The sequence below is a fragment of the Gymnoscopelus braueri genome (assembly GCF_963280865.1).
Source record: "Gymnoscopelus braueri genome assembly, chromosome: 10".
Classification (NCBI taxonomy): Eukaryota; Metazoa; Chordata; class Actinopteri; order Myctophiformes; family Myctophidae; genus Gymnoscopelus; species Gymnoscopelus braueri.
The window spans coordinates 15,389,061-15,416,496 of NC_137611.1; the positions used below are offsets into that span (position 1 = coordinate 15,389,061).

The following is a 27,436-nucleotide window of genomic DNA, read 5'->3' on the forward strand; positions in this document are numbered from 1 at the left end:
AAAACTTCTGTGACCGGTTGGAAAAGGTTATAAAACGCAAAAATCTCTGGCACCGGGTGAGTATATTATGAAAATACTCTGGCAGTCTCAAAGAGTTAACGTTCTTTAATGTTTTATGTTCCTTCTTTAGGAGCACATCCTGCCCAAGCCGCGGGCGTACTACCGCGTGGACCAGTCGACGGAGCCGGACGTGTGGCTGGACGCCATGCAGGTCTGGGAGGTCAAGTGTGCCGACCTGTCGCTGTCGCCCATCTACAAGGCTGGCATGGGACTGGTCAGTGTTTTTTTATTTATTTATTATTATTTTGTTATTTTATTTACCCTGGGTAGTTAGTGCTCATGTCCTGGACATACACACAAACACATTAAGCCATTAAGATCTGAGGCCGATTCTACAAATGCCTTCTAAATCAGTAGTTCTCAAACTTTTTCATGCCAAGGACCCCCCCCCATCTGAAAATGTTTTGTGCCAGGGACCCCCAGAAGAGAAGGTTTGTGTTAAACATTTGTGTTAAACAATAACAAATTTTAAAATCAACACTTGAAAAGATTTGTCTAAATGTTCAAAAATAGCAGATGTACAAGCTCTAAATAGCTACATTGGATCCATTGAAACACAGGTTGGAGAGAGCATAGCAGTGGCGGTCATTTTGGTTTTCTGCTCTTGTTCCACAGATAGAAAGCCCATTCATTCAGCTCGTAGAGATTTCCGAAAATATTTCTATTCATTATTTTAAGCCTTTGAACCGAGCCATCCACGCTCCTGGTGAATCATGAGCATTAAACATTTGAATCTGTGTCAAAAGAATATTTGACAAACTGCAAAAAAAGGCAGTTTCAAGTTATGTCATCATTACCTGACGAAGATGTCATTTTGACATTGAAACGTTGTCGTTCTTGCCTTGCACCCAGTTCCATATTAACCCATTGAGACCTGGAACGCATATGTGTCACTTTAGATTTCTTTGGCTATTCAAAAATAGCAGATATACAAGCTCATAGCGCGGCACCGAGTGCCGCGCTATGAGCTTGTAGATCTGCTATTTTTGAGAAATCTTGAAAAAAAAAGCTTTTTTTCAAAAAACTGTTGGGATTTGGAAAACATTTTTAAGAATCGCCTCAGGTCTTAAAGGGTTAAAGAAAAATACTCCAATTATCCGAGTTGCTCCAGTGCCTTCTTTATTCAAAAATAATAAGTACTTTGGATCCATTGGAACTTTTTTCCCATTTTCTGAATAGTAACGGTTTTGGACATCCAAGGCTTCCAGCCAACATTGACAACCAGTCAGGTCCATTACATTGCAGGTGTGTGTGTGCATGTGCGCAAATGCACTTGTGCGTGTCTGCACGTGCACACGTGCGTGCGCGTGTGTGTGTTCCTTCCTGGCTCCAGGACCCCCCATGGGGGGAGACTCGGCTGGGCTTACTAAATCTTCCATGTGTTTCTGCCGATAAATTCTCCCCCTTTTTTCTTTTTTTTTTACGGCGTGTTACGACAATAAAAAAAAAAGTTATAATTAACGGCTCATAATGGAGTTATTAACCCTTTAAGACCTGAGAAGATTCTAGAAATGTCTTCTAAATCAAAAAAAAAATTTGGAAAAAAATACATTTTTTTTTTCCTCGATTTTTCAAAAATAGCAGATCTACAAGCTCATAGCACGGCACTCGGTGCCGCGCTATGAGCTTGTATATCTGCTATTTTTGAATAGCCTAAAGAAATCTAAAAGTGACACAGATGCGTTCCAGGTATTAATGGGTTAAGTGTGCTATTAAAGTGGAGGATTTACAGGAATTATAACCCGTTTATTGCCCGTGGTTCAGCTGCAGATTGGAGGTAAGGTGCTGGCGCCACGGCGATACAAGTCCCACAGCACGTATACAGTATCCGCCTAAAGCAGCACGTTCGCTTATATACGTCTCCATTCATCATAATGACTGGCTTTATTGTAACAATAACACTGATGTGTTGCCCCGCTCAGGCTGCTCAACAACCATGTATAGATTTTAACCCGTTAAGACCGGGAATGCATCTGTGTTCATTTTAAGATTTCTTTGGGCTATTCAAAAATACCAGATATACAAGCTCCTCGGTGCCGCGCTATGAGCTTGTAGATCTGCAATTTTTTTGAAAAAATCTAATCTTTGAATATAATATGTTTTTTTTTAAGCGAACATTTTAACTCAAATCTTTGCTTCTATACATGATGTTGCTATAATATCAGTGGTTCTCAAACTTGTTTCATATGAAGGACCCCCAAAATTATGTCTTTGGCCACGGATCCCCATCTCAAAATATGTTGTTCCAGGGACCCCCCAGAAGCAAAGATTTGAGTAAAAAAAAATCACTTTAAAAAAGAATATATATATATTCAAAGATTTGCACACATTTTCACAATTTAAAACATTTTGCAGATCTACAAGCTTGTAGCCGCGCTTTGAGCTTGTATATCTGCTATTTTTTAATAGCCGACAAAATCAAAAAATGACACAGATGCGTTCCCGGTCTTAATGGGTTAAAAATGTATTGTGTCTTTTTATTTATTTGTGCACTACATGCAGTCTTTACCCAGGAACTTAACAGGGATAGGTATGGAAACACACAGAAAAGAGCCCAAACGGACTGCTTTTTGATCTATAAGCCCAAAGCCCATTTGAAGAGTTGCTTCCAATTAATGAACATCAAGCCAGTGTGCAAAAGTAGATCAAATCAATTATGCGCGTCACATGCTTGGGACTGAGTACATTACTGACCATCTTCCCTGCAGCCATAACATGACATATAGCGTTGGATATGTTCAGCCCATACGGTTTTGATTGAAACGTGGGCCGTCGTCTTTGCATTCACCACGTTCTCACCTCAAACGCTGGATTATTTCTTCAAATCAAACGGATAACAGAGGCAGCGGGGGCAGTACGAGGTTCATACATGCGTGCCTCTGGCTACCTCGGTACCTCCAGTGTTATCGCCTTGGCCGTTCACATCCAGGTGCTTATATTGGATGGGATTTCTCATCGTCATGCTTTCCCATCAAAAATCCCAACAAACTGTAGCTAGAATACATTCACTCACTACACTCACTGGGAAGTGAACGATGCCAGGATGCAGGTGATCAGCGCTGCGCAAATCAGTGTGACAGGCCCCCGCTAATCACCCTGGTTAATACTTAATTGGCATGTATTTGCTTATTTTGCTCGTTAAAGAAAGCAACTTTTTATTAAGACGTGACGGTGATATGGATGCAGAATGGAAAATGTGTAAAACAAAACGTAAATGTCTCAATGAAAATAAAATGAATACATATTTTAATAAAAAAATAAACGGATATTACTTATTAAACGTTTAGTTGGGGCAGCACTGTTTTGACTTTGACATCTTTATTGGACAATGCATTATGCATTCAACATGGCTTGGTTGAATGCTTGATTCTTTATGATTGGTCAATCACTGAATTCAGCGTGTGTGTTATTACTAAATAATGACCCGATGGGCTCTATAACAGACCTCTGTCTAATCAAAGGCTCAGAGCACCTGCTGCGCTGCTTGATTTTATGCCGTATCCCAGCACGACAGCCATGTAAACAAACCCCACAATGTAATTTACAGCTAAACGTTGCTCTCAAGAATGTTTTTGAAAACGTTTGAAGTGAGAAATAGACGATGCAGTAACAGAAAATGTATTCTATATTTGATCAACACTTCCTTGTTTTGGCGACCGTGTTGCGCTGGGCAGACGGCCAGCGCAAGACTTATGGAATACTTTCATTACCGTACGCAAGGAAATACTTTGTTTTTTTGTTAACCCATTAAGACCTGAAGCCGATTCTACGATGTCTTCTAAATCCTAACGGTTTTCTGAAAAAAATGTGTGTTTCTATATCAGTGGTTCTCAAACTTTTTCATGTCAAGGACCACCCAAAACATGTATTTGGCCGCTGACCCCCCCATCTCAAAATGTTTTGTTCCAGGGACCCCCCCAGAAGCAAAGAATAGAGTTAAAAATGTTCGCTTTAAACAATATATATTCAAAGATTTGCACACATTTTCCTGATTTTTCAAAAATAGCAGATCTACAAGCTCGTAGCGCGGCACTCGGTGCCGCGCTATGAGCTTGTATATCTGCTATTTTTGAATGGCCAAAGGGTAAAATAATAATGCTTCTTGGCTCAAATGAAAAAGTGACACACAGATGCGTTCCAGGTCTTGATGGGTTACTTGTGGGTCAATTTATTGTGTTTAATCAAGTATCCGCACACATCCGATCCCTAGTTTGTAGCACTTCTGTTGTTAAAATGAACAAGTTGGTAGCACCCGTGTTCAAATGAATGAATAAATTAGCACAGTGGTACCTCGGAGTTAAAAAGGAATGAATAAGTTAGTAGGACGACCCAGGTGTTAAAATGAATGAATAAGTTAGCAGGGGCTCTGTTAAACTGCATGATTCACAAGTACCTTGGTGTTAAAACTAGGTACTGTAATAGGATTGTGTCATTTTGTCTCGCTCTGTCCTGTTTAAATCCTTCATTTTCAGATGATGCTGTCTTTCCCCCCAGGCAACACTTCTGTATATAATAACTGTGACAGTCAACTGTCTCATTTGTCTCTCTTACAGCCAAATTTGTGTCCATGTTTTTGTTGTTTTGGTGGGGATTTTTTTTAGATGCAAAGCTCCTCTTAAACCAGGCTTGGAACTCACTCACTCACTCATGTCGTCTCATGTGCGTAGATTCGTGGGAGGGATCATCCCCCCCCAAAAAAACCTGCCTCTAGTGCATCTAAAATATGTGCCGTTATGACATGTTAATCCTCATGGCTAAGGATATTGGCTCGATAGATATTTTTACCACAATTCTTCACCAAGGGAGCTACAGTATTTAGGCCTGGATGTAATCCAGTGGTTCTCAACCTTTTCAGAACGTGAGCCCCCAAAAGAATCATATTTGAATCTGGGACCCCCCACCCTGATAAGCACTTGGAATGTAGGAGTTCAAAATGTTTGCCTCTTTCTTATATTATTTAACAATTTGGCCAATGTTTGACACATTTTTATAGTATAGTATAGTATAGATTACTTTTGATGCAGTAATGGTCTTTTTTCAGGTATTAAAAAGCTCTTGAAGGTCCTTAAATTGTCACTTCACTGTCATCTGGGACCCCCCAAAACATCATATGGATCCCCCTGGGGGTCCCGATCCACAGGTTGAGAACCACTGATATAATCGACCATCCATGATTAGTTGGCATACAATCCTGACTTGAGCCTTGACAATTCTCTGCAACTTATAATCGGACTGACTGACTGACTGTCATTAATTCAATCATTGATCCCCGTGGGGAAATTCAGGTGTCATATTGATTGATTGAATACTTTATCAAACCGTACAGCACGTACAATTACAAGAACAATGCTCAAAGGATAACACATTGTGGTCCTATGTTCTCAATTCATAATCGACAATACATACAAAGACAATACAACACAAATCAATACCAGGAGCAGTAAAAGGTATATTTACATAGTAGCAGTAAGCATGAAACATATAGGATGGGTTGAGGTAAGAGTAGAGATGAGAAGATAAAAAAATAAATATACTTAAGAGTCTGACACCTGACATCTGTGCTTGACTTGAGTTAACATAATGTTTATTCTATCAAGAAATATAAGTATAATGTACAATTTATCACCAGTAAATGGGAATACATATATTGCCTTTGAATGGGTGTATGTCCAGGCTATCGACAGTGGATATGTGTATATATATATATATATATATATATATATATATATATACGTAGATATTTAACAGGCATCTGTTTTGGTTCAGTAAGTACGTCAGTAAGTAAGTGTGTGAATGTGCCAGTCATCACCCTGGTACAGTACAGTATGTGGGGGGATATAATTGATGCATTAATCTATGCAACATCCTGTCTCAAATTTGTTCAATGTCAATCTTCCCTCTGCTGCGCGGCCAAGCGGACCGGCTTGGCGGTAGGGGTAGTGTGCGGGGTGTTGGAGCCCTTATTTGAACTGCCAAAATGGTGATATTATTCAGCAATATCAGACGGCTCTATTGCTTTAAATGTTGTACTTCCTCTCTGACACTGTGTCCTTGGTGTACCATCACGTTGGAACTTTTTTGCTACTACCAACACTGCATGATGGTAACACTGCATTTAAAGCTGCAATCCATAACTTCTTTAGTTAAACTAATCAACGTCTCATCTATCCTCCAGGTGGACCCAGAGAAGGGCATCTCTCTCAGGTTCCCGCGATTCCTACGGATCCGAGACGACAAAAAGCCTGAAGACGCCACCAGCGGGTCTCAGGTACGTCAACTCCGCCAAACACCCCGTCCCGTCCCGTCCCCCGTCCCTCTCCTCCTGTAGCACAGTGGTTCTCTCACATGATTTTGGGGGGTCTCCAGATGACAGTAAAGTGACAATTTAAGGACTTTTAATACCTAATTGTCCTTGACATTGACCATTACTGCATCAAAAGTAATCATCAAACAATACTATAAAAACTGGTTAAACATTGGCCAAATTGTCATGAATTTTTTTTTTTTAAATAGGCGATCTACAAGCTCGTTGTAGATCGCCTATTTTCACTATATTTATGTGTGGAACCGAGTCGAACAAAATGTAATGCCTCTACTCCTACAATTCCCTTCAGGGAGGAGGGTCTCCAGTTCAAATATGATTATTTTGGGGGGTCACCCCCAGTTCAAATATGATTATTTTGGGGCGTCCCAAGTTCAAATATGATTATTTTGGGGGTCGCGGCCTTAAAAAGTTGAGAACCACTGCTGTAGCAGGTTAGTTCTGGGTACAGGCGGGACAGGGCGGTTATTACCTCACCCCGCAGCTCCCCCCCCCCACCCTCTCCCCCTCCCTCCACAGCGAGCTCAGATGAACACGTCGACCCCCATCCGTCACTCAGCGACCGGCTGCTAGTCAGCGAACTTCAAAGGCTGACTGGGGACATGAATAATCAGCCCCTTATTTTTAGCTCGTCCTCTATTTATTTTTTTATTTTTTTAAAAACCGAGACCTGACTTTATCATCTACTTTCTCTTTCACACCTCTCTCCTCTGTCCTGTCCTCTCTCTCTCTCTCTCTCTCTCTCGGTATCTGTCACCGCCTCGCCCGCCCCTCGCTGTCCATTTCCCTATATCTTTCGGTGTCTATCTTTTATTGTCAATTTCCCGCGGTGTCACCTGGGTGTGATCGGGCTCGCCGGCTGTCTCTGACGTTCGTTGTCTGTCTCTCTGTCTGTCTGTCTCTGTCTGGTTCTCACACTTCACCCCCCCCTCTCCACTCTCTATCTCTAACCCTCCCTCCCCTTCTCTCTCTCCTGTTCTCTCCAGATTGCTGATTTGTACAAGAAGCAGCAGATCATCCAGAATCAGGGCGACAGAGCTGAGCTGGAGGATTACTACTGATCAGCACAATTAAGCCTGGTTTTTACGTGGTTGTGCATTGCGTTGGCGTGCGCCATGAAGAAAACATGATTTTTCTTACTGACGTCTGTGCTTTTTTTCCCAAAACTTTTTTTTGGGGGGGTTTATCTGGTCATTACAGCGCATTAACTAGCGCAACATGTAAACAACCGAATTCAAGTAACGTAATTATATAGTTATTGGGTTTCATTCAATAGCAGTAATGTTTGTTGACCTTTTGGTGTCCATTCACAGTGAAAGCAGCCAGACCTTTTCATTCACTCACTTTACCTTGAGCGTCTGGTTCAAAAGGAAACATACTCCATGCAAATAAGCACTAAGCTTCTGAACGTTGGGTTATACTTGGCTTTGCATTTTGCAGGTGCCGACAGCCGCAGCGCCACCAAGTATGAATCGGGCTTAATCGGCCTAATTAACACAATTTGTACATAGGTTCTTTCCTTATTATTGTTAATGTCGAATTTGAATAAACATCGGCACTTATTTTTCTCCTCTTGTTAATGTCGAATAAGAATAAAGATTGGCATTTTTATAATATTGACTGGCTTCCGTGTTTTGATTTCCACAATTTAACTTTTTTACAGTTGATTTAATCTTGTACGTTTTTCGACCTCCCCCATGACAGCCTGATGGAGGGGAATGGAATTGGCTGGAATAACGTGTTCCTTCCACGCGCTACGTCCTATCGAGGAAACTCCCCCCTGTCAGGTGACAAGAAGGTCAGTTGGCTCTCATGCATTGAATGAGGCATGAGCTCGGCCCTGGCCCTCCCTAGGCTGGTGAGGGGAGTGTAGCGCCCAGGATCACTTAGAAAATTGGCACCGGGTGAAAAATAAGGGTTACAAAATCACGGGATAAAAATTTCGAGAGATTTTTTATTTATTTTTTTACAGATGCCCAGATTGTAGAAGCCTTTTTTTTTCTTCTCTTTTCGCTCTGTACAGTAGCCAACAGTGCTCTCTGCTATTCAAAAATAGCAGATCTACAAGCTCATAGCTACGAGCTTGTAGATCTGCTATTTTTGAAAAATCGTGAAAATCATGGTGCAAATCTTTGAATATATATATATTGATTAAAGCAAAAAAAATTTAACTCAAATCTTTGCTTCTCGGGGTCCCTGGAAAAATAATATTCTAAGATGGGGGTCCACGGCCAAATGCATATCATTTTGCTGGGGGGTCCTTGAAAAAGTTTGAGGACCACTGACATAGGAACATAAGTTTTTCAGAAAACTGTTAGGATTTAGAAGACATTTGTAGAATCCCCAGAAGCAAAGATTTGAATTACAAATGTTAGCTTTAAAAAATATATATATATTCAAAGATTTGCACAAATGTTCATGATTTTTCTAAAAATGGAATAAAGATTGGCAGTTTTATAATATTGCCTGGCTTCCGTATTTTGATTTCCACAATTTAACTTTTTACAATTGATTCAATCTTGTAGATATACAAGTTTTTTTTACAGATGCCCAGAGAATGTAGAAGCCTTTTTTTCCGTATCTTTTCGCTCTGTACAGTAGCCTACAGTGTGCGCTTTGGTTTGCAAAAGGAGAAGGAAAAACCCATTTAGGATTTAAGGCATGCCTCTTTTGGTAAGAGATTGTTATCAAAAACCCACTGTGTTGGAACCGCCTGTGGGTTGGTTGGGGGGGCAACAAATGCAATGTACCGTATGGATGGCATACAAATGCACCCGACTCTGGCCTGATTTCCACCCGGAGGCCCGCTCGCCAGAGTACAACGGCGGTGTATGTGTATAGCATTAAGAGTACATGGACACTGTGTTGTGTGGGCACTAAAGAAGCACTTCACCCCCTAAAATGGCTTTTCTTTTGTATCATATTCTTACCCCCGTGGAGCCTTTTGAATTCATGGAGAATTATGTTGTGTTCATTCGTCCACACAGTGCATGAAGAATCCCAAATCAAAGAGAATACTTCATGAATTGAAAGTAGGCGTCCAGAGTCAGAAACCCTTCTTTTTTTTCTTCTTTTAGATATTCTCGGGGCTTTTCTGCCTTTATTGATAGTATAACACTGACAGGGAACGGGAGGGTCCACAGGGTCGAACCCGAGACTCGCTGTCAGGCTGAACTACATCAGAGCCTATTTGTTGTACACGCCTTAACCACTCGACCATTGGTGGCCCCGGAAACCCATTTGTAATCTCCAAAACAACTCTCACAGTCAGTTGCACTAACGATGAGCGCACCTGGACGTTTGTGTGTGTGTGTGTGTGTGTGTGTGTGTGTGTGTGTGTGGCATTAAACACAAAGCTGAGTTCACACACTCATTCCTCATGCCTGCATGAGACTGCATTTACACCGGAAGTGTTTTAATTAGAATAGTAGAGCGAAAAGTGCTGTCTTTTGGAAGTAATGAGGACAGGGGACTGGATACAGATTATTCTGTGAGTTGTTTGTGGGAGTTTATATAGTTTTGCTGCCGTTAATGCTGGCCCACTATTTTCTTCAATTCATCAAGTAAGTAAGCTACTTTTTGGGACTCTTCTTCACCGTTAACTTCGTCCAAGGCACGCGCGACACAAACAAAACCTCTTCATGGATTTCAAGGCTTTGCAGCGTGAGTAATGGATAGAAAATAAATGCCCAATTTGTGGCTTAAGAATCCCTTTTAACCCATTAAAGCTGGGATCGCATCTGTGTCATTTTAGATTTCTTTAGTTTGGCTATTAAAAAATAGCAGATCTACAAGCTCGTAGCGCTGCACGAGCTTGTAGATCTGCTATTTTTTGAAAAATCATGAAAATCATGGTGCAAATCTTTGAATATATAGTTTAAAGCAAAAAAAATGTAACTCAAATGTTTGCTTCTGGGGGTCCCTGGAACAAAATATTTTGAGATGGGGGTCCGCGGCCAAATACATATCATTTTGCTGGGGGGTCCTTGAGATAAAAAAGTTTGAGATCCACTGTTTTTCAGAAAACTTGTTAGGATTTAGAAGACATTTGTAGAACCCCCCAGAAGCAAAGATTTGAGTTACAAATGTTGGCTTTAAAGATTTGCACACATTTTCATGATTTTTCTACAAGCTCATAGCGCAGCACCGAGAGAGCCGCGCTATGAGCTTGTAGATCTGCTATTTTTTGAATAGCCAAAAGAAATCAAAAAATGACACTTGATTCTTTCCCGGTCTTAATGCGTTAAGAGCAACCTGAATGCTGTTAACGCATGGCATTGAGAGCAACATGAACGGCTCTCATGTGTGTGTGTGGCATTGACAGCACATCTCAAGGGGAGAGGAGGAGGATATAGCGCTTCACCCTTCTTCTCCCTGAAATGTTATTAGTAGCAGAAATAGAGAGGCTGCATCGTGGCCTCCACTGGCCTGACAGTTGCTCAAACAGCAGAACAAAAGAGAAGCACTCTGCAGCGAGTCTGCAGCGCCTGCATTAGATGATGGAAATCCACTAACTGTCCAGCGTGAATCAATCCAACACCACTATCGGAGATAGAGGGGAGGGGGGGAGGCGTGTCAGTGTGTCAGTGTGAGAGCCAAGGACAGACAGTTATTACACGCAGCAAAGAAGATTGTGGGATGAGAGGGTGTTTTTTTTTCTTCTCTCTGCATAGTGCAGCTCAGAAGAAGATGCAGTGAGGGGGGGCAGGGGGGTTGGAGGAGCGTTGAGGAGTTGTTGGGGTCCGCCAGGAGATACCTGGTAGTTTGGTGCGTTGTTACGCGCTATAGGCCACAGGATGTGTGTTGTTGGCTCTCGCACATAATTTAGTTGGAACGCCGTAATGGCATGAATAATTTGAATCTCAAGGAGCAATCACTTTATTTAATCTTGGCAGCGGCGTGCGTCGATGGCAGACGTTATTGACAATCTAAATTGTTTCTAAGTGAGTGCAGCACTGACAGGTGCTGTGTGTGTGTGTGTGTGTGTGGTGGACTATACAGCAGGACCTCACTGTGTGGCTGTAAAGCAAGTGGTTCTCAAACCTTTTCATGTCAAGGACCCCCAAATTGACACTTATTAGCCCCCCATTTGAAAAGATATGCCACAGGGACCTCCATAAGAGAAGATTTTTACATCTCTAGCAGTGATTCTCAACCATTTTAATTTCAAGGACCCCCAGTTTGACATGCTATAGGCTACGGACCCCCATTTAATGGCATATCTATCTCTGGGACCCCAATTTATACTGTAAAATCAATGAAACTCTGAGTGTACAAATGTGTACACTCTCAGAGTTACAGACCCATAAGGGTCAATTTGGTTCCTAACATCCGCATCATTCACCTGGAACTCCCTCAAGGACCCCTGGGGGTCCCCGGACCCCACTTTGAGAACCAATGGTGTAAAGCAGTGGTTCTCAAACCTCTTCATGTCAAGAACCCCTAAATTGATGTTGTATTTGGCCCCTGAGATGTGGTTAAAATTATTGTGATGCCCCCCCCCCATCCCAGAGGCAAATATTGTACTTTTTACCCCACTACAATTATTATTTGACCACTTTGGTTACTAGTAAACTTTTGCAGATTTAGCAGATTAATGAATACATACAGTAATTAACTAAATAAATGATATGTTTTTTAATAAGGTTAAAGCTACCCAGCAGCACAAAGTCATTCAAATCAGCCCCGCCCTTTACAGGCCTGCGACGTTAAAGTGAACACATTAATGCATTTCTAATTGCAATACAGTAATGTGATTACTGGGAAAATGAGCCATATCTATTTTGAAGCCAATAGTGCCTTTGTATGTTACTCAAGTGAAATATTCAATACAAAACCTTCACTTGAAACAGAGTACTTCTTCCACCACTGGAAGTGAGAGCGCACACGATCTAGCCTGCTGTGGACAGTTGGACTCAGTGGAGTAAGGTAACTAAGTACATTTACTCAAGTACTGTACTTTTTGAGGTACTTTTACTTTACCGGAGTATTTCCAATTGTCAATGCTTTTACTTCTACTCCACTACATCTCAGAGGCAAATATTCCAGACTTTTACTTGTAACAGAGTACTTCTACATTGCAGTATTGACACTTTTACTTAAGTAAAACATTTGAGTACTTTTTCCACCACTGGTTAGATTAGACTAATTCTAGTCATTCTCAAAGTGGGGTCCAGGGACCCTCGGGGTTCCTTGAAAGGGTTCCAAATGGACCCTTACAGGTCTGTATTTCAATTCAATTTAAAGGGCTTTATTGGCATGAGAAAACATACGTTTACATTGCCACATTACAGGTCTGTAACTCTGAGAGTTACGGGGGTCTTTGAAATTAAAACATTTGAGAACCTTGGGACTAATCGAGTCCCAACAGCAGCAAAAGGAAGGAAACATAGTATAGTGACCAACACTAGTGTAATGACCAGTGGGCGTGGCTCTTCTCCAGAAGGAGTAGCCAACCATGACATCAACTTTGTTACAGGAACACTTTTATTTGGGTTAACCATAGACTGTATAAAAGAGATGGACAAAGCCAGACCGCTGGTTTCTTCAGACCGAAAATGAAGCCGATTGTTCAGGAATTTGAAATCCGCCATCTCTAATGCAAGCCCAAAAGCACGTCGGGAACAGGAACCGGAAAACAATCCCAAAGAATGCTATTGGTTGGGTAGCTTGTCAATCAAGAGCGGGGGCGGGGAATGAATGCTATTGGTTGTGTAGCTTGTCAATCAAATCATCCCGCCCCTCCTAGAGAATAGCCTACTTTATCGTCAATTTTAAAATAAATGGGACCATAGTTTACCAAAACGCATATCATGATGATTGAAAGAAGACTTTAAACTAGCGACTGGAAGCATATAGTATTTATGACAATGTTTATTAAGGTAAGAAAATCTAGTCTAAAGTTTGTCAAAAACCCATCCGCTTGCGTTAAAATAAATGCTTTCTGACACCCGCAGCCGCAGGGGTAAAACAGCGCCAAACAGGCCATTCATATGAACTGCCTCACTTCCGTATTGGCCTCATTGTCTCCGCCGGGCCGAAAGGCATGGCGAGAGAGTATGTTTTACCCCCTGTCCGTCCGTCCGTATGTCCGTCCGTGTGTCCATCTGTCTGTGAACAGCTAATCTCCGGCACCGTTGGCCCGGTCGCTTCGAAACTGTGCACACACACTCCCTGGATGCCAATTCAGAACCTCTGCCCCCATTTTTTTACATGGCCCTGTTATAGCGCCACCAGGAGGCCAATTGGTGCAAAACCCATTTTTGGATATTACTCCTACAGATTTTATCCAAACATCACGCAAATCAGTACACAGTATCTCTATAGTCATGTGATCAACACGGATCTGTCTGATTTTCCATATTCCATCCTGATTGGCTAAGGTTGGCTTCCAAAGTTTGCAGGATTGGTCCGTTTTGAACTAAATGCCTCAAATCATGAATGCAGCATGCAATTTCCGTGAAATTTCACACGTACATTCCCACTGGGCCGAGGAAGAAATGCCACTTGAAAATGTTCAAATCAGCCTCATGGTGGCGCTATAAAAGGCCGATTTGCGTTTTTAACTATAACTGCACCGATCTGCGTGAAACCTTGCACGCATACTCCCTAGAGGCCAAGGAAAAACATCTGCCCTGCATTTTTCACATTAGCCTTTTATAACGCCACCAGGAGGCCGACTTATGTAAACACATTTTTTTAGATTAAAGGTCCTTACACACCGGGGCGATTTTTTTCATGCGAATAATACGTTTTTTGAAAAAACCTTATAAAGTCAATGCAAGCTTCCACACCAGTTTCGCGGAGCGAAAAAAGCGTCTTTTAATTATTCGGAACGAGTCCAAATTTTGCGGATATTCGCATATTCGCCGGTGTGTAACCGCCTTAAGCCTTCAGATTTTATCCAAATTTCATGCAAATCGGTACACATGATCTCTATAGTCATGTGATCAAGATGGATCTGTTTGATTTTTCATATTCCATCCTGATTGGCTAACATTGACATCTAAAGTTTGCAGGAGTGGCCCGTTTTCAACAAAATGCCGCAAATCATGAACGCAGCGTCTGATTGCGGTGGAACTTTGCACGCACATTCGCACTACGTTGAAGAACAAACGCCACCCTTTTAACATTGCCCTATTATAGCGCCACCAGGAGGCCGATTTCTTTTTTATATTACTCATACACATTTTTTCCAAACATCATGCAAATCAGTACACATTATCTCTATAGTCAAGTGATCAAGATGGTTCCGTCCGATTTTTGGGCGGTGAAACCGCCCCTATAAGTGAGGTTTGGATATTTGTACAACAAATCCTGCGCTGTGATTGGCCAAAAATGTACCCCGCCTAACCCTGCACCGTGATTGGCCAATCACAGTCTATTCAGGACTGTGATTGGCCAGTGTCACATGACACATGTGCATAGTCCTATATAAGAAACCATAACTTAAAAAAAAACATAGATTTGTTTTTTTTAAGTTATGGTTTCTTCCATCATAAAGAGTGTTTCAATAAATGTATTTATTTTTTGTACATGATTGGTTGACTCCATTCAGTATTGTGATTAGCTAGCAAGACACCGCCCACTTCACACAGGGTGTGATTTTTGGGTGGTGAAACCGCCCCTATAAGTGAGGTTTGGAAATTTGTACAATTATCCTGCGCTGTGATTGGCCAAAAATTTACCCCGCCTAACCCTGCACCGTGATTGGCCAATCACAATCTATTCAGGACTGTGATTGGCCAGTGTCACATGACACATGTGCATAGCCCTATATAAGAAACCATAACTTAAAAAAAAACCTAAGTTTGTTTTTTTTAAGTTATGGTTTCGTCCATCATAAAGAGTGTTTCAATAAATGTATTTATCTTTTGTACATGATTGGTTGACTCCATTCTGTATTGTGATTAGCTAGCAAGACACCGCCCACTTCACACAGGGTGTGATTTTTTATATTCCATCCTGATTGGCGAATTCCAAACATTGCTGACCCACAATAACCTACCTGACCTGGCGGAGACCTGTGCTCCGAGGAGCACTTTTTCTAGTTTATAGTGGGATCACAGTTATTTTTCTCTTTTTATTATAGGGCTATGTTGTTTTCAGTTATTGTTGGCAGTCAATTCAATTCAATTCAAAGGGCTTTATTGGCATGAGAAAACATACGTTTACATTGCCAAAGCAGAAAGCATAATACAACAATACAGAAATACAATCAAAACAAAAAATATGTACATTTGAAAGTCAGAATCTTCAATAGATCAATTTCTATGTACCAAGATCACTGGGTGCAGGTATAGTGCAGGAATGTACACAATGATTAGTCTTTAGGGTGGTTGTGTTCCGTTTGATATCCTTCTCCTATCACAGCAACTCACGAATCTTGCTGCTGTGTTTGCACATTGTTGTACTTCGCCCAGCAGATATGGGAGTTTTTTGTCATTGGTCATGTTTTCAAAATCTCCATGTGTGGTTCTAATCTGTGGGAAGTATGTGTCTCTGATGTCTTGGTACAATGGACAGACGGTTAGGAAGTGTAGCTCGGTTTCCACTTCATTTTGTGTGCAGTGGGTGCATAGTCTGTCTTCTCTCGGGATACAGGTCTGCCTGTGACGACCTTTCTCGATCGCAAGACTGTGCTCACTGAGTCTGTACCTGGTTAAGATTTTTCTTTGTTTTGGGTCGGTCACGGTGCTCAGGTATTCTGCCACTGCGTATAGAGCATCGCAGTTCCCGCCCCTTCCGGGTTCCACTGCAAAATACTCAATGCATTTTTCCTATTGACATATCCAAAAATATTTATATCAATTAATTTAAGCCTAGAATCAAGCCATCCAGGGTCCTGGTAAATCATGACCATAAAACGTTTGATTCTGTGAAAAAACTTTTTTGAAAACGGCAAAACAAAGGGTATTTATTAAATATAGTATATCATATAATTAAATATAAAATAAAATAAATCACAGAAAAAAATGTTTTATGGTCATGATTCACCAGGACCCTGGACGGCTTGATTCTAGGCTTAAATTAATTGATATAAATATTTTTGGAAATGTCAATGGGAAAAATGCATTGAGTATTTCGAAGTGGAACCAGGAAGTGGGCGGGAACTGCGATGCTCTATTCTCTGTTTAGGGCCAGATAGCATTCTAGTTTACACTAACTTTTGTGTTGCTTCTTTCCAGTGTGTCAGGTAGTTTTCCTTTTGCTGTTTTATAATTTGGTTTAGTCCAATGGGTTTTCTATCACGTGGCTCTGTTTGTGTTTGTGCCCGGAGTTCCAGGGCCAGCTGGCTGAGGGGGCATCTCTCTAGAGTTTCGCTGTGTGTGAGTGCCTTGTTATGGAGTGCATCTAGGTCGCTTTCTTTTAGGTGGTCTTTTTTATTTTGATTATGAGTGGGTATCGTCCTAATTCTGCCCTGCATGCATTATTTGGTGTTTTTCGCTGGGTACGGAGAATGGATTTGCAGAATTCTGTGTGTAGGGTCTCGGTTTGGTGTTTATCCCATTTTTCAAGGTCATGGTTTGCTAATGGTCCCCAGATCTCACAACCATAGAGGGAAATTGGTTCTATCACAGAGTCCAGTATTTTAAGCCAGGTTTTAATTGGGATGTCTATTTTGATAGCATAGAATGCCCTTCTTGCCTTGTCTCTCAGGTCCTTTACAGCTTGGTTGTAGTTCCCTGTGCTGCTGATGTTTAGGCCAAGGTAGGTATAGTTTTTTGTTTGTTCTAGTGGGATTGTATTTAGGAAAAATTGATGGTTTTGGCGGCTGGATCTTTTTTGAAATATCATGATTTTAGTCTTAGTTAGGTTCACTGTCAGGGCCCATGTCTGGGAGAATTTGTGTAGGAGATCAAGTTGCTGCTGTAGTCCTTCCTTGGTTGGAGACAGCAGCAGCAGGTCATCTGCAAAAAGTAAGCATTTGATTTCTGTGTTTGCCAAGGAGATGCCTGGAGCTGTGGACTGTTCTAACGTTTTTGCTAATTCGTTTATATATATGTTGAAGAGTGTTGGACTCAGGCTGCATCCCTGTCTAACTCCTCGGCTTTGGGGGAAAGTCTGTGTGCTTTTCGCCTATTTTAACTGCGCATTTGCTCCAACAGTTTGTACATCAGACCCTCATGCCAAATTGAATCGAATGCTTTTTTGAAGTCGACAAAGCAGGAGAATAATTTGCTTTTGTTTTTGTTTAATTGGTTGTCAATTAGGGTGTTTAGAGTGTAAATGTGGTCTGTTGTGCGATATTTTGGTAGAAAGCCAATTTGTGATTTGCTCAGGACATTGCTTTCTGTGAGGAAGTTTAGAATTCTGTGGTTGAGGATCATGCAGAGGATCTTTCCGAGGTTGCTGTTTACACAGATCCCGCGGTAGTTATTTGGGTCATATTTGTCTCCACTTTTGTGGAGTGGCGTTATCAGCCCTTGATTCCATGTGCTGGGGAAGATCCCAGTGCTGAGCACGATATTTAGGAGTTTTAGTCATGGCAGTCATGGCAGTCATGGCAGCCAGTTCCCATCTGATGTCATGTGGGAGTTCAGACTGCTCCACACCGTGCTGAATAACTGCTAGCTTGCATAACATCTTCAGATTAGGACTTAAATCTAAGATACACAGGTCATCAGGTGTGTTGTATCCTCCAAAGGTGATGATACGATCTCCCACCATGCAACAACTCATCCTAGTGCAATACATCTTATACGGGGCTTTCCCTTTGGGCTCAAGCTTCTTCCATGAGCAGGTCTGTGGATTGAAGTTCCACAGATCATTGAAGTGCTGGTTTGTGATGTAGCCACCAAATATGTACAGCTCTCCATTGTAGGCAAAGGCTGAATGACCAGAGCGTCTTTCTGGAAGAAGCTGTACAGTAGGTGTGCTCAGCCAGCTGTTGGTCTCTGTGTCAAACACTGTGATGTTGTTGTAGCAGACCCCCTGGTCCCCATAGCCCCCAAATACAAACATCTTTGTCCCGATGATGGTGGCAGAGTGACTTGATGAAGCAGGTGGTGGAGTTCCTCTGGTGTTGATTAAAGCCCAGACCATTGTGGTGGTGTCTAACTTGTAGATGTCATTAGTGCGTCCAGTCAGCTGGGTTTTTCCTCCATAAATATACATGACCTTCCTCAAGACACAGGCTGAGTGGTTCTTTTTCGGCTTTGGAACAGTACCGGCAATATTGGGCTTGGACCATCTATGGTTGTCAACATGAAATGAATAAAGCACGTTACAGTAAGGATATCCCCCCCAGATGTAGACAATATCTTCTAGCAGAACAGCTGTGTGAACCCAGCGCACGCAGGGAACCTCAAGGTCATGTTCTCCTCTTCCATTTGTCCATGGGGGCAACTTCCTCCAGCGTAGAGACACTGTGTTTAAGATGTGGACATCAATCTGATCACTGTTGTTCTTGTTACCGTATCCTCCAAACGAGTAAACCTTGTGTCCGACTACCACAGCAGCTGGGTAGGAATTCTTAGGTCCTCCTTTCAGATGTATCGTCCAGTGAAACATTTCACACACCAGCACCACTGTGAATCAGTGCAACTAATTTACAGAAGAGGTTGTTAGAAGGAGGGGCAATCTCTTTCCTGAAGTTGCTGAATGGCATTGTGTTGGAAAATACAAGAACGACATTTAAAAGGACAATTACATCTGATGTAATAATGATGTTGTGATATCATTGCGTGATGACATCCTTATATGGAATAGCTAATGACGTTACTCAACCTGAATGTCTATTTTAGCTAAATCTATGATCTGAATTGTGTCAATACTATGACATCAGTAATCCATATTTGGGCATAGTGTGATAAAGACACACTATCTGTGTGTGTGAATGAATGACTCTTCTGACAGGAGGGAGAATTATAATGTAGCTTTGTGATGCAGAGCTGGCATTAGGACCATGCTTATTAACATTCATTCAATAACAAAATATGAATTCTGCATTCCAGCAGCTTGTATGAGTTCCAGTCTGTGCACTATGGGAATATTTTAGTCAAGCTGCTTCAGTTGAACCTCATAAATGAGTTTACTGATTACATGCATTTAATCTATTGCAATGTGACTGACACTGCTCATAAACATACAGACACACACACACACACACACACACACACACACACACACACACACACACACACACACACACACACACACACACACACACACACACACACACACACACATATGCACATACTGCGCACACAACACACACAAGGCATGTGAGTTACAGAGCAAAGGCTTTTTTCTACAGGAACACAACTCCACTATTAGGCCTCGATCTCTCTCTCTCTCTCTCTCTCTCTCTCTCTCTCTCTCTGCTGATGGTACAGTATATACTGTAAATGTTGTTTAAACCAGTGAAGTTGCTTGCATAATACATTCATATCAGGGGCCCTTTTGATACAAAAACTCACGGCAAATACAGTCAATCTACGCCACTGCTTGTAGACCAACATCAGTGTTGTAAATGGTGCATTTATACAGCGCTTTTATCCAAAGCACTTTACATAGATTGTGTATTACATTCACCCATTCACACACACATTCATACACACATTCACCCATTCATACACACATTCATACACACATTCACACACACATTCATACACACATTCATACACACATTCACCCATTCACACACACATTCACACACACATTCACATTCATACACACATTCATACACACATTCATCCATTCACACACACATTCACACACACATTCACACACACATTCACACACTCATTCATACACACATTCAACCATTCACACACACATTCACACACACATTCACACACACATTCATACACCGATGGCGGAGGAAACCATGCAAGGCACCAACCTGCTCATCGGGAGCAATTAGGGGTTCAGTGTCTTGTTCAAGGACACTTTGAGCCCGGGATCGAACATCGCTCTACCGGCCCCTCTACCCCTGTGCCATTGCTGCCCCTAGTGTTGTGTACTCTGTGTGGGCAGCAACCAGGAGCCAATGAAGGGTTTCTGAGACGTACTGTTGCTCTGATCCGCACCAAACGTGCCACAAACACTGTTCAGGGGTCTGCCATGAGAATGGTCACCACCAGGGGCCACGTTGTACAACCCAGCTTACTGCTGGCCAGGGGGCCCCTGAGGGCCACACGTTGTAGAACCCAGCTTAACCACTAAAACCCCACGCAGCATCCTTATTGTGAGCTTGTTGATCAGCTATTTTCAGTGTGTGACATCGTAGCACAAGTATAGAGAAAACTCTAAACTCCAGAGTCCAGCCCCTAACCCAAACCTTTGAATGTCTAATCCTAACTCCAACCCCAATGTTTTCCTAATAGTAATCCTAACGCTAAAGCCATTTTTTTTTACCATAAAACAATCCTCACAAGTATAGTTATACAAGTGTGTGCGTGACTGCACGTGCACACACACACAAACGCACGCACGCACGCAGGCCGATTCGTGTACTTACCTATAACTGCACGATCTTTGTAAAACTTTGAATGTGCACTCCAGGCCAAGCGAAAGCCTTTGCCCTGCATTTTTCACATCTGCCTTTTAGAGCGCCACCAGGAGGGCGACTTGTAATTTTTTTGGGGGATATTACTCCTTCAGATGTTATAAAAATTTCACGCAAATCGGTACACATGATCTCTATAGTCATGTGATCAAGACGGATCTGTTTGATTTTTGTCTCCGCCAGGCCGAAAGGCATGGCGAGAGAGTATGTTTTACCCCCTGTCCGTCCGTCCGTGTGTCCGTGTGTCCATCTGTCTGCGAGCGGCTAATCTCCGGCACCGTTGGCCCGGTCGCTGCGAAACTGTGCACACATACTCCCTGGGTGCCAATTCAGAACCTCTCCCTCAAATTTTTCACATGGGCCTGTTATAGCGCCACCAGGAGGCCGATTTGTGCAAAACCCATTTTTGGATATTACTCTTACAGATTTTATCCAAACATCACGCAAATCGGTACACAGTATCTCTATAGTCATGTGATCAAGACGGATCTGTCTGATATGTCATATTCCATCCTGATTGGCTAAGGTTGGCTAACAAAGTTTGCAGGATTGGTCCATTTTGAACAAAATGTCTCAAATCATGAACGCAGCGTGCGCTTTCTGTGAAGATTTGCACGCACATTCCCAATAGGCAGAGGAAGAAATGCCACCCTTTTCACCTTACCCTATTATAGCGCCACCAGCAGGTTTAATTTAGCAAAACACATTTTTGCAACAAAATGCTTCAAATCATGAATGCACGCACATTCCCACTAGACAGAGGCAGAAATGCCACCCTTTTCACATTGGCCTATTATAGCGCCACCAGGAGGCCACAATAACCTAGTTCTAGTTGTAAATATGTCAGGCTGGCCCCTTGGGGTTAACCCACAGAGACTGTGACTCCAACCAACTCCACGGTTAAACACCATACAACAAAATACCAAACAAACACGACATAACACACATTCTCTTCATTCCCATGGTAAAATGGGAGTGTCCTCCTCCTGAGGCATGCTGGGAAGTCCCACTAAACTCGGGGATGCTACAACTCATGGGGTCAGTGAATCGAGAGGAAGTGACATTGATGAGGACAGTGCAGCACTACTCTGCATTAGTCCCATTCCTGTGGCTGCCCTATAGACACACACCACTCAATAACATGTTGTTACTACTTAAGGACAGTGGTGGGAAAAGCATCAATACAGCAATTTAGAAATACTCTGTTACAAGTAATAGTACGGAATTCAATATTTACTTGAGTAAAAGTACAAAAGTATTGGTATAAAAATTTACTTAAAGTACAAAAAGTAGAATGTCCCATTTCACAAGTTTTCAAATGTATAAAATGTATACATATCTTTTGAAAATAGCAGATCTACAAGCTCACAAGTGAGCTTGTACATCGGCTTTTTTCAAATGGCGCGAAATGTATATACAGGGCTGAGGTGGTTAATGTATGTTTTGTAATAACTAGAAGTTCGGGCCGCTGCGCGGCCCTCACATCTAGCGTGACGCGTCGTACACTTCGCATCGCAGATCCACCTTACAGCCACCTCACAGTGTGAGCGAGAGTATTGCGTGAAAGTAGGGCAAAGTCGTTTATAATTGTGGGACATGGCAACACTGTGGTGAAAAGTAAGGCAAATTCGCTTATAATCAGAGGACATGGCAACACTGAGTGTCCTGTGCTCCCCTCTGTCTCTGTCCCTGTGTGTTTGTCCCCCTGTCTGTCCAATAAGGTTCGGTCCCACATAAAATTGCCTAGTTGGGTTCCACCTAGGGCCCAGGTAGAACCCACCTAAAGCCCACATGGGCAACCCAGTTGGGACCCACCTCGGTCCCACATATAATTTCCTAGGTGGGGCCCACCTAAGGCCCAGGTAGAACCCACGTATAGCCCACACGGGAAAGCCCAAGTGGGCCCATATAGTTCAGCCCACCTTGAAACCATATGGGTCCCATGTCAGCCCCACATAAATTGCCAAATTGGGGCCCACCTAGGGCCCAGGTAGTACCCACTTAAAGCCCACATGGGCAAACCCAGTTAGGACCCACCTCAGTCCCACATAGAGTTGCCTAGTTGGGGCCCACCTAGTGCCCAGGTAGGACCCACCTATAGCCCACATGGGCAACCCAGTTAGGACCCACCTTGGTCCCACATAGAATTGCCTAGGTGGGACCCACCTAAGGCCCAGATAGAACCCACTTATATCCCACATGGGCATCCCAGTTGGGACCCAAGTGGATCCCGCTGACATTGCCGACATGGGGCCCATATGGTTTAGCCCACCTTGAAACCATATGGGACGCAATGGGCGTGCTGGCTGGGTAGGCTGGCGTGAAAGTGTCTAATATTTAGAGAAATTGAGTTTGAAATAGGGAAGTAGTAGTAGAAGTAGTGAATTAGCAAACTGGAGATTTAGTGATTTAGACAGAATGTTTCCTTTAGCCTCATTGTGTGCTAATGCACGCAACTGTTAAGGCAGGTTTAATTTTTGTTGTGTCTCATAACATCCTTTGTCCGTAAACAACATAGGCGACCCGTCTGTGCCTTGACTTCACCCGGCCCCCCGCCCCTTTGCCTGCAGTGTGTGTGTCTCTCTCTCACACTCACACACACACACACACACACACACACACACACACACACACACACACACACACACACACACACACACACACACACACACACACACACACACACACACACACACACAGCCCAAATTTGGAGTCATATGTTGTCTACTGAGTGACATCACACGCTTGCCCTATAAAGGTGAGAAAACCACTCATTTAGCTGCTTAACGCACAGACAGTCAGACACATAGCATCTCCACTGTGAAGACCAGAGGTAAGATTATGTTCAGGATTTTTAAAGTCAAGCGCCGTGAAATCAGCACCTGTGTGCTGCTGATCGCCACGGCGATGCTGTTGGGTTTGGTTGGGTTGGCTGTGACTGATGATCCGGACGCCTTCTCCTTCATCAAAGAGGCCTTCACCGTCACACCCCAGCAGGCTCAGCGGTTCACCAACTTCAAGTACCTGCTGGACCATCCAGACGTGTGTTCTGGAGAAGACGTCCATCTTCTCCTCTTCATCAAAAGTGCCCCTGCACACGCGGACCGGCGGGTGGCCATCAGGTCGACCTGGGGCAACGAGGCGTACATTCGGCGCTCCAAGGGGGTCACGGTCAAGGTTCTGTTCGCTTTGGGAGCGCCAAGCTCCGGCAGCGTCCAGGAGGATCTGGAGCGCGAGGACCGCCTCCACGGTGACCTGATCCAGCAGGATTTCACGGACTCGTTCCGCACCCTGACTCTGAAAGTCATCATGCAGTTCCGTTGGGCACGCCAACGGTGCGCCCATGCGAGCTTCGTCATGACGGCCGACGACGACACTTTCGTACACACTCCTAACCTGGTGGATCACCTGCAGGACGCGGCCCAGAGGAACGTCACCGACCTGTGGCTCGGCCATGTGTGGCATGGAGAGAGGCCCATGCGAGACAGGAACAGCAAGTACTACTTGCCCTACGAAATGTACCAGTGGTCGACCTTCCCCGACTTCACGTCAGGTAATGGGTACGTGGTTTCCAGGGACGTAGTGGAGAAGATCTACCAAGCCACGCTGACACTCGATGGTTCTATCCACATGGATGACGTGGTCATGGGGATCTGTGCCAACATCGTGGGCGTCACGCCACAGCATCATGACTTCTTTAACGGGGGGTTCAAGGCGCCCTACCACCCGTGCATTTACAGGCAGATGATGAACTCGCACGGTCATCACGGCCAGGACATGTATGACCTCTGGAAGGCGGCGACGGACCCGCAGGTCCAGCAGATCGCCTCTAAGTCGGACTGCAAGTTGGTGAAAGAGGCTCTCCTGTGTAAACCCAACAGGGGTGACCGTGACACCTACCCGTGTAGGGCAGCCTTTGAGTAATTGCGAATCAGAATCAGAATCAGAATCAGAATCAGTTTTATTGTCACATCACAGGTTTACAAGGTAAAAAAGTGGGTGAAATTCTTTTTTGTACATCGTTCCCATCGCAACGTTAGTTTCCATAGAGTTGGGTTCCACCTAGGGCCCAGGTAGAACCCACCTAAAGCCCACATGGGCAACCCAGTTGGGACCCACCTCGGTCCCACATATAATTTCCTAGGTGGGGCCCACCTAAGGCCCAGGTAGAACCCACGTATAGCCCACACGGGAAAGCCCAAGTGGGCCCATATAGTTCAGCCCACCTTGAAACCATATGGGTCCCATGTCAGCCCCACATAAATTGCCAAATTGGGGCCCACCTAGGGCCCAGGTAGTACCCACTTAAAGCCCACATGGGCAAACCCAGTTAGGACCCACCTCAGTCCCACATAGAGTTGCCTAGTTGGGGCCCACCTAGTGCCCAGGTAGGACCCACCTATAGCCCACATGGGCAACCCAGTTAGGACCCACCTTGGCCCCACATAGAATTGCCTAGGTGGGACCCACCTAAGGCCCAGATAGAACCCACTTATATCCCACATGGGCATCCCAGTTGGGACCCAAGTGGATCCCGCTGACATTGCCGACATGGGGCCCATATGGTTTAGCCCACCTTGAAACCATATGGGACGCAATGGGCGTGCTGGCTGGGTAGGCTGGCGTGAAAGTGTCTAATATTTAGAGAAATTGAGTTTGAAATAGGGAAGTAGTAGTAGAAGTAGTGAATTAGCAAACTGGAGATTTAGTGATTTAGACAGAATGTTTCCTTTAGCCTCATTGTGTGCTAATGCACGCAACTGTTAAGGCAGGTTTAATTTTTTTTGTGTCTCATAACATCCTTTGTCCGTAAACAACATAGGCGACCCGTCTGTGCCTTGACTTCACCCGGCCCCCCGCCCCTTTGCCTGCAGTGTGTGTGTGTCTCTCTCTCACACACACACACACACACACACACACACACACACACACACACACACACACACACAGCCCAAATTTGGAGTCATATGTTGTCTACTGAGTGACATCACACGCTTGCCCTATAAAGGTGAGAAAACCACTCATTTAGCTGCTTAACGCACAGACAGTCAGACACATAGCATCTCCACTGTGAAGACCAGAGGTAAGATTATGTTCAGGATTTTTAAAGTCAAGCGCCGTGAAATCAGCACCTGTGTGCTGCTGATCGCCACGGCGATGCTGTTGGGTTTGGTTGGGTTGGCTGTGACTGATGATCCGGACGCCTTCTCCTTCATCAAAGAGGCCTTCACCGTCACACCCCAGCAGGCTCAGCGGTTCACCAACTTCAAGTACCTGCTGGACCATCCAGACGTGTGTTCTGGAGAAGACGTCCATCTTCTCCTCTTCATCAAAAGTGCCCCTGCACACGCGGACCGGCGGGTGGCCATCAGGTCGACCTGGGGCAACGAGGCGTACATTCGGCGCTCCAAGGGGGTCACGGTCAAGGTTCTGTTCGCTTTGGGAGCGCCAAGCTCCGGCAGCGTCCAGGAGGATCTGGAGCGCGAGGACCGCCTCCACGGTGACCTGATCCAGCAGGATTTCACGGACTCGTTCCGCACCCTGACTCTGAAAGTCATCATGCAGTTCCGTTGGGCACGCCAACGGTGCGCCCATGCGAGCTTCGTCATGACGGCCGACGACGACACTTTCGTACACACTCCTAACCTGGTGGATCACCTGCAGGACGCGGCCCAGAGGAACGTCACCGACCTGTGGCTCGGCCATGTGTGGCATGGAGAGAGGCCCATGCGAGACAGGAACAGCAAGTACTACTTGCCCTACGAAATGTACCAGTGGTCGACCTTCCCCGACTTCACGTCAGGTAATGGGTACGTGGTTTCCAGGGACGTAGTGGAGAAGATCTACCAAGCCACGCTGACACTCGATGGTTCTATCCACATGGATGACGTGGTCATGGGGATCTGTGCCAACATCGTGGGCGTCACGCCACAGCATCATGACTTCTTTAACGGGGGGTTCAAGGCGCCCTACCACCCGTGCATTTACAGGCAGATGATGAACTCGCACGGTCATCACGGCCAGGACATGTATGACCTCTGGAAGGCGGCGACGGACCCGCAGGTCCAGCAGATCGCCTCTAAGTCGGACTGCAAGTTGGTGAAAGAGGCTCTCCTGTGTAAACCCAACAGGGGTGACCGTGACACCTACCCGTGTAGGGCAGCCTTTGAGTAATTGCGAATCAGAATCAGAATCAGAATCAGAATCAGTTTTATTGTCACATCACAGGTTTACAAGGTAAAAAAGTGGGTGAAATTCTTTTTTGTACATCGTTCCCATCGCAACGTTAGTTTCCATAGAGTTGGGTTCCACCTAGGGCCCAGGTAGAACCCACCTAAAGCCCACATGGGCAACCCAGTTGGGACCCACCTCGGTCCCACATATAATTTCCTAGGTGGGGCCCACCTAAGGCCCAGGTAGAACCCACGTATAGCCCACACGGGAAAGCCCAAGTGGGCCCATATAGTTCAGCCCACCTTGAAACCATATGGGTCCCATGTCAGCCCCACATAAATTGCCAAATTGGGGCCCACCTAGGGCCC

The 27,436-nt window shown here is 44.1% G+C and overlaps 3 protein-coding genes across 5 annotated transcripts in view; all 3 read left to right on the top strand.

Annotated features, from left to right (window-relative positions):
- Positions 1-27,436, top strand: part of lig1 (ligase I, DNA, ATP-dependent) — a 228,321-nt gene that overhangs the window by 95,928 nt on the left and 104,957 nt on the right. For 2 of the 3 annotated variants that reach the window (XM_080441104.1, XM_080441106.1), the window contains 3 exons: positions 131-274; positions 6,236-6,328; positions 7,369-8,000. In XM_080441104.1, the coding sequence (XP_080297230.1) occupies positions 131-274; positions 6,236-6,328; positions 7,369-7,443 (312 nt within the window). In that variant the 3' untranslated portion in view covers positions 7,444-8,000. Of the gene's footprint in view, positions 1-130; positions 275-6,235; positions 6,329-7,368; positions 8,001-27,436 lie in introns of those variants that run through there. The other variant, XM_080441105.1, reaches the window with a different exon arrangement.
- On the top strand, positions 23,736-24,818 carry LOC308093384 (lactosylceramide 1,3-N-acetyl-beta-D-glucosaminyltransferase A-like; the record flags this gene model as incomplete). Its single annotated transcript, XM_080439720.1, has 1 exon — positions 23,736-24,818. The coding sequence occupies one exon, from the start codon at positions 23,736-23,738 to the stop codon at positions 24,816-24,818; it is 1,083 nt and encodes a 360-aa protein (XP_080295846.1).
- LOC308093385 (lactosylceramide 1,3-N-acetyl-beta-D-glucosaminyltransferase A-like) lies at positions 25,986-27,068 on the top strand (the record flags this gene model as incomplete). Its single annotated transcript, XM_080439721.1, has 1 exon — positions 25,986-27,068. The coding sequence occupies one exon, from the start codon at positions 25,986-25,988 to the stop codon at positions 27,066-27,068; it is 1,083 nt and encodes a 360-aa protein (XP_080295847.1).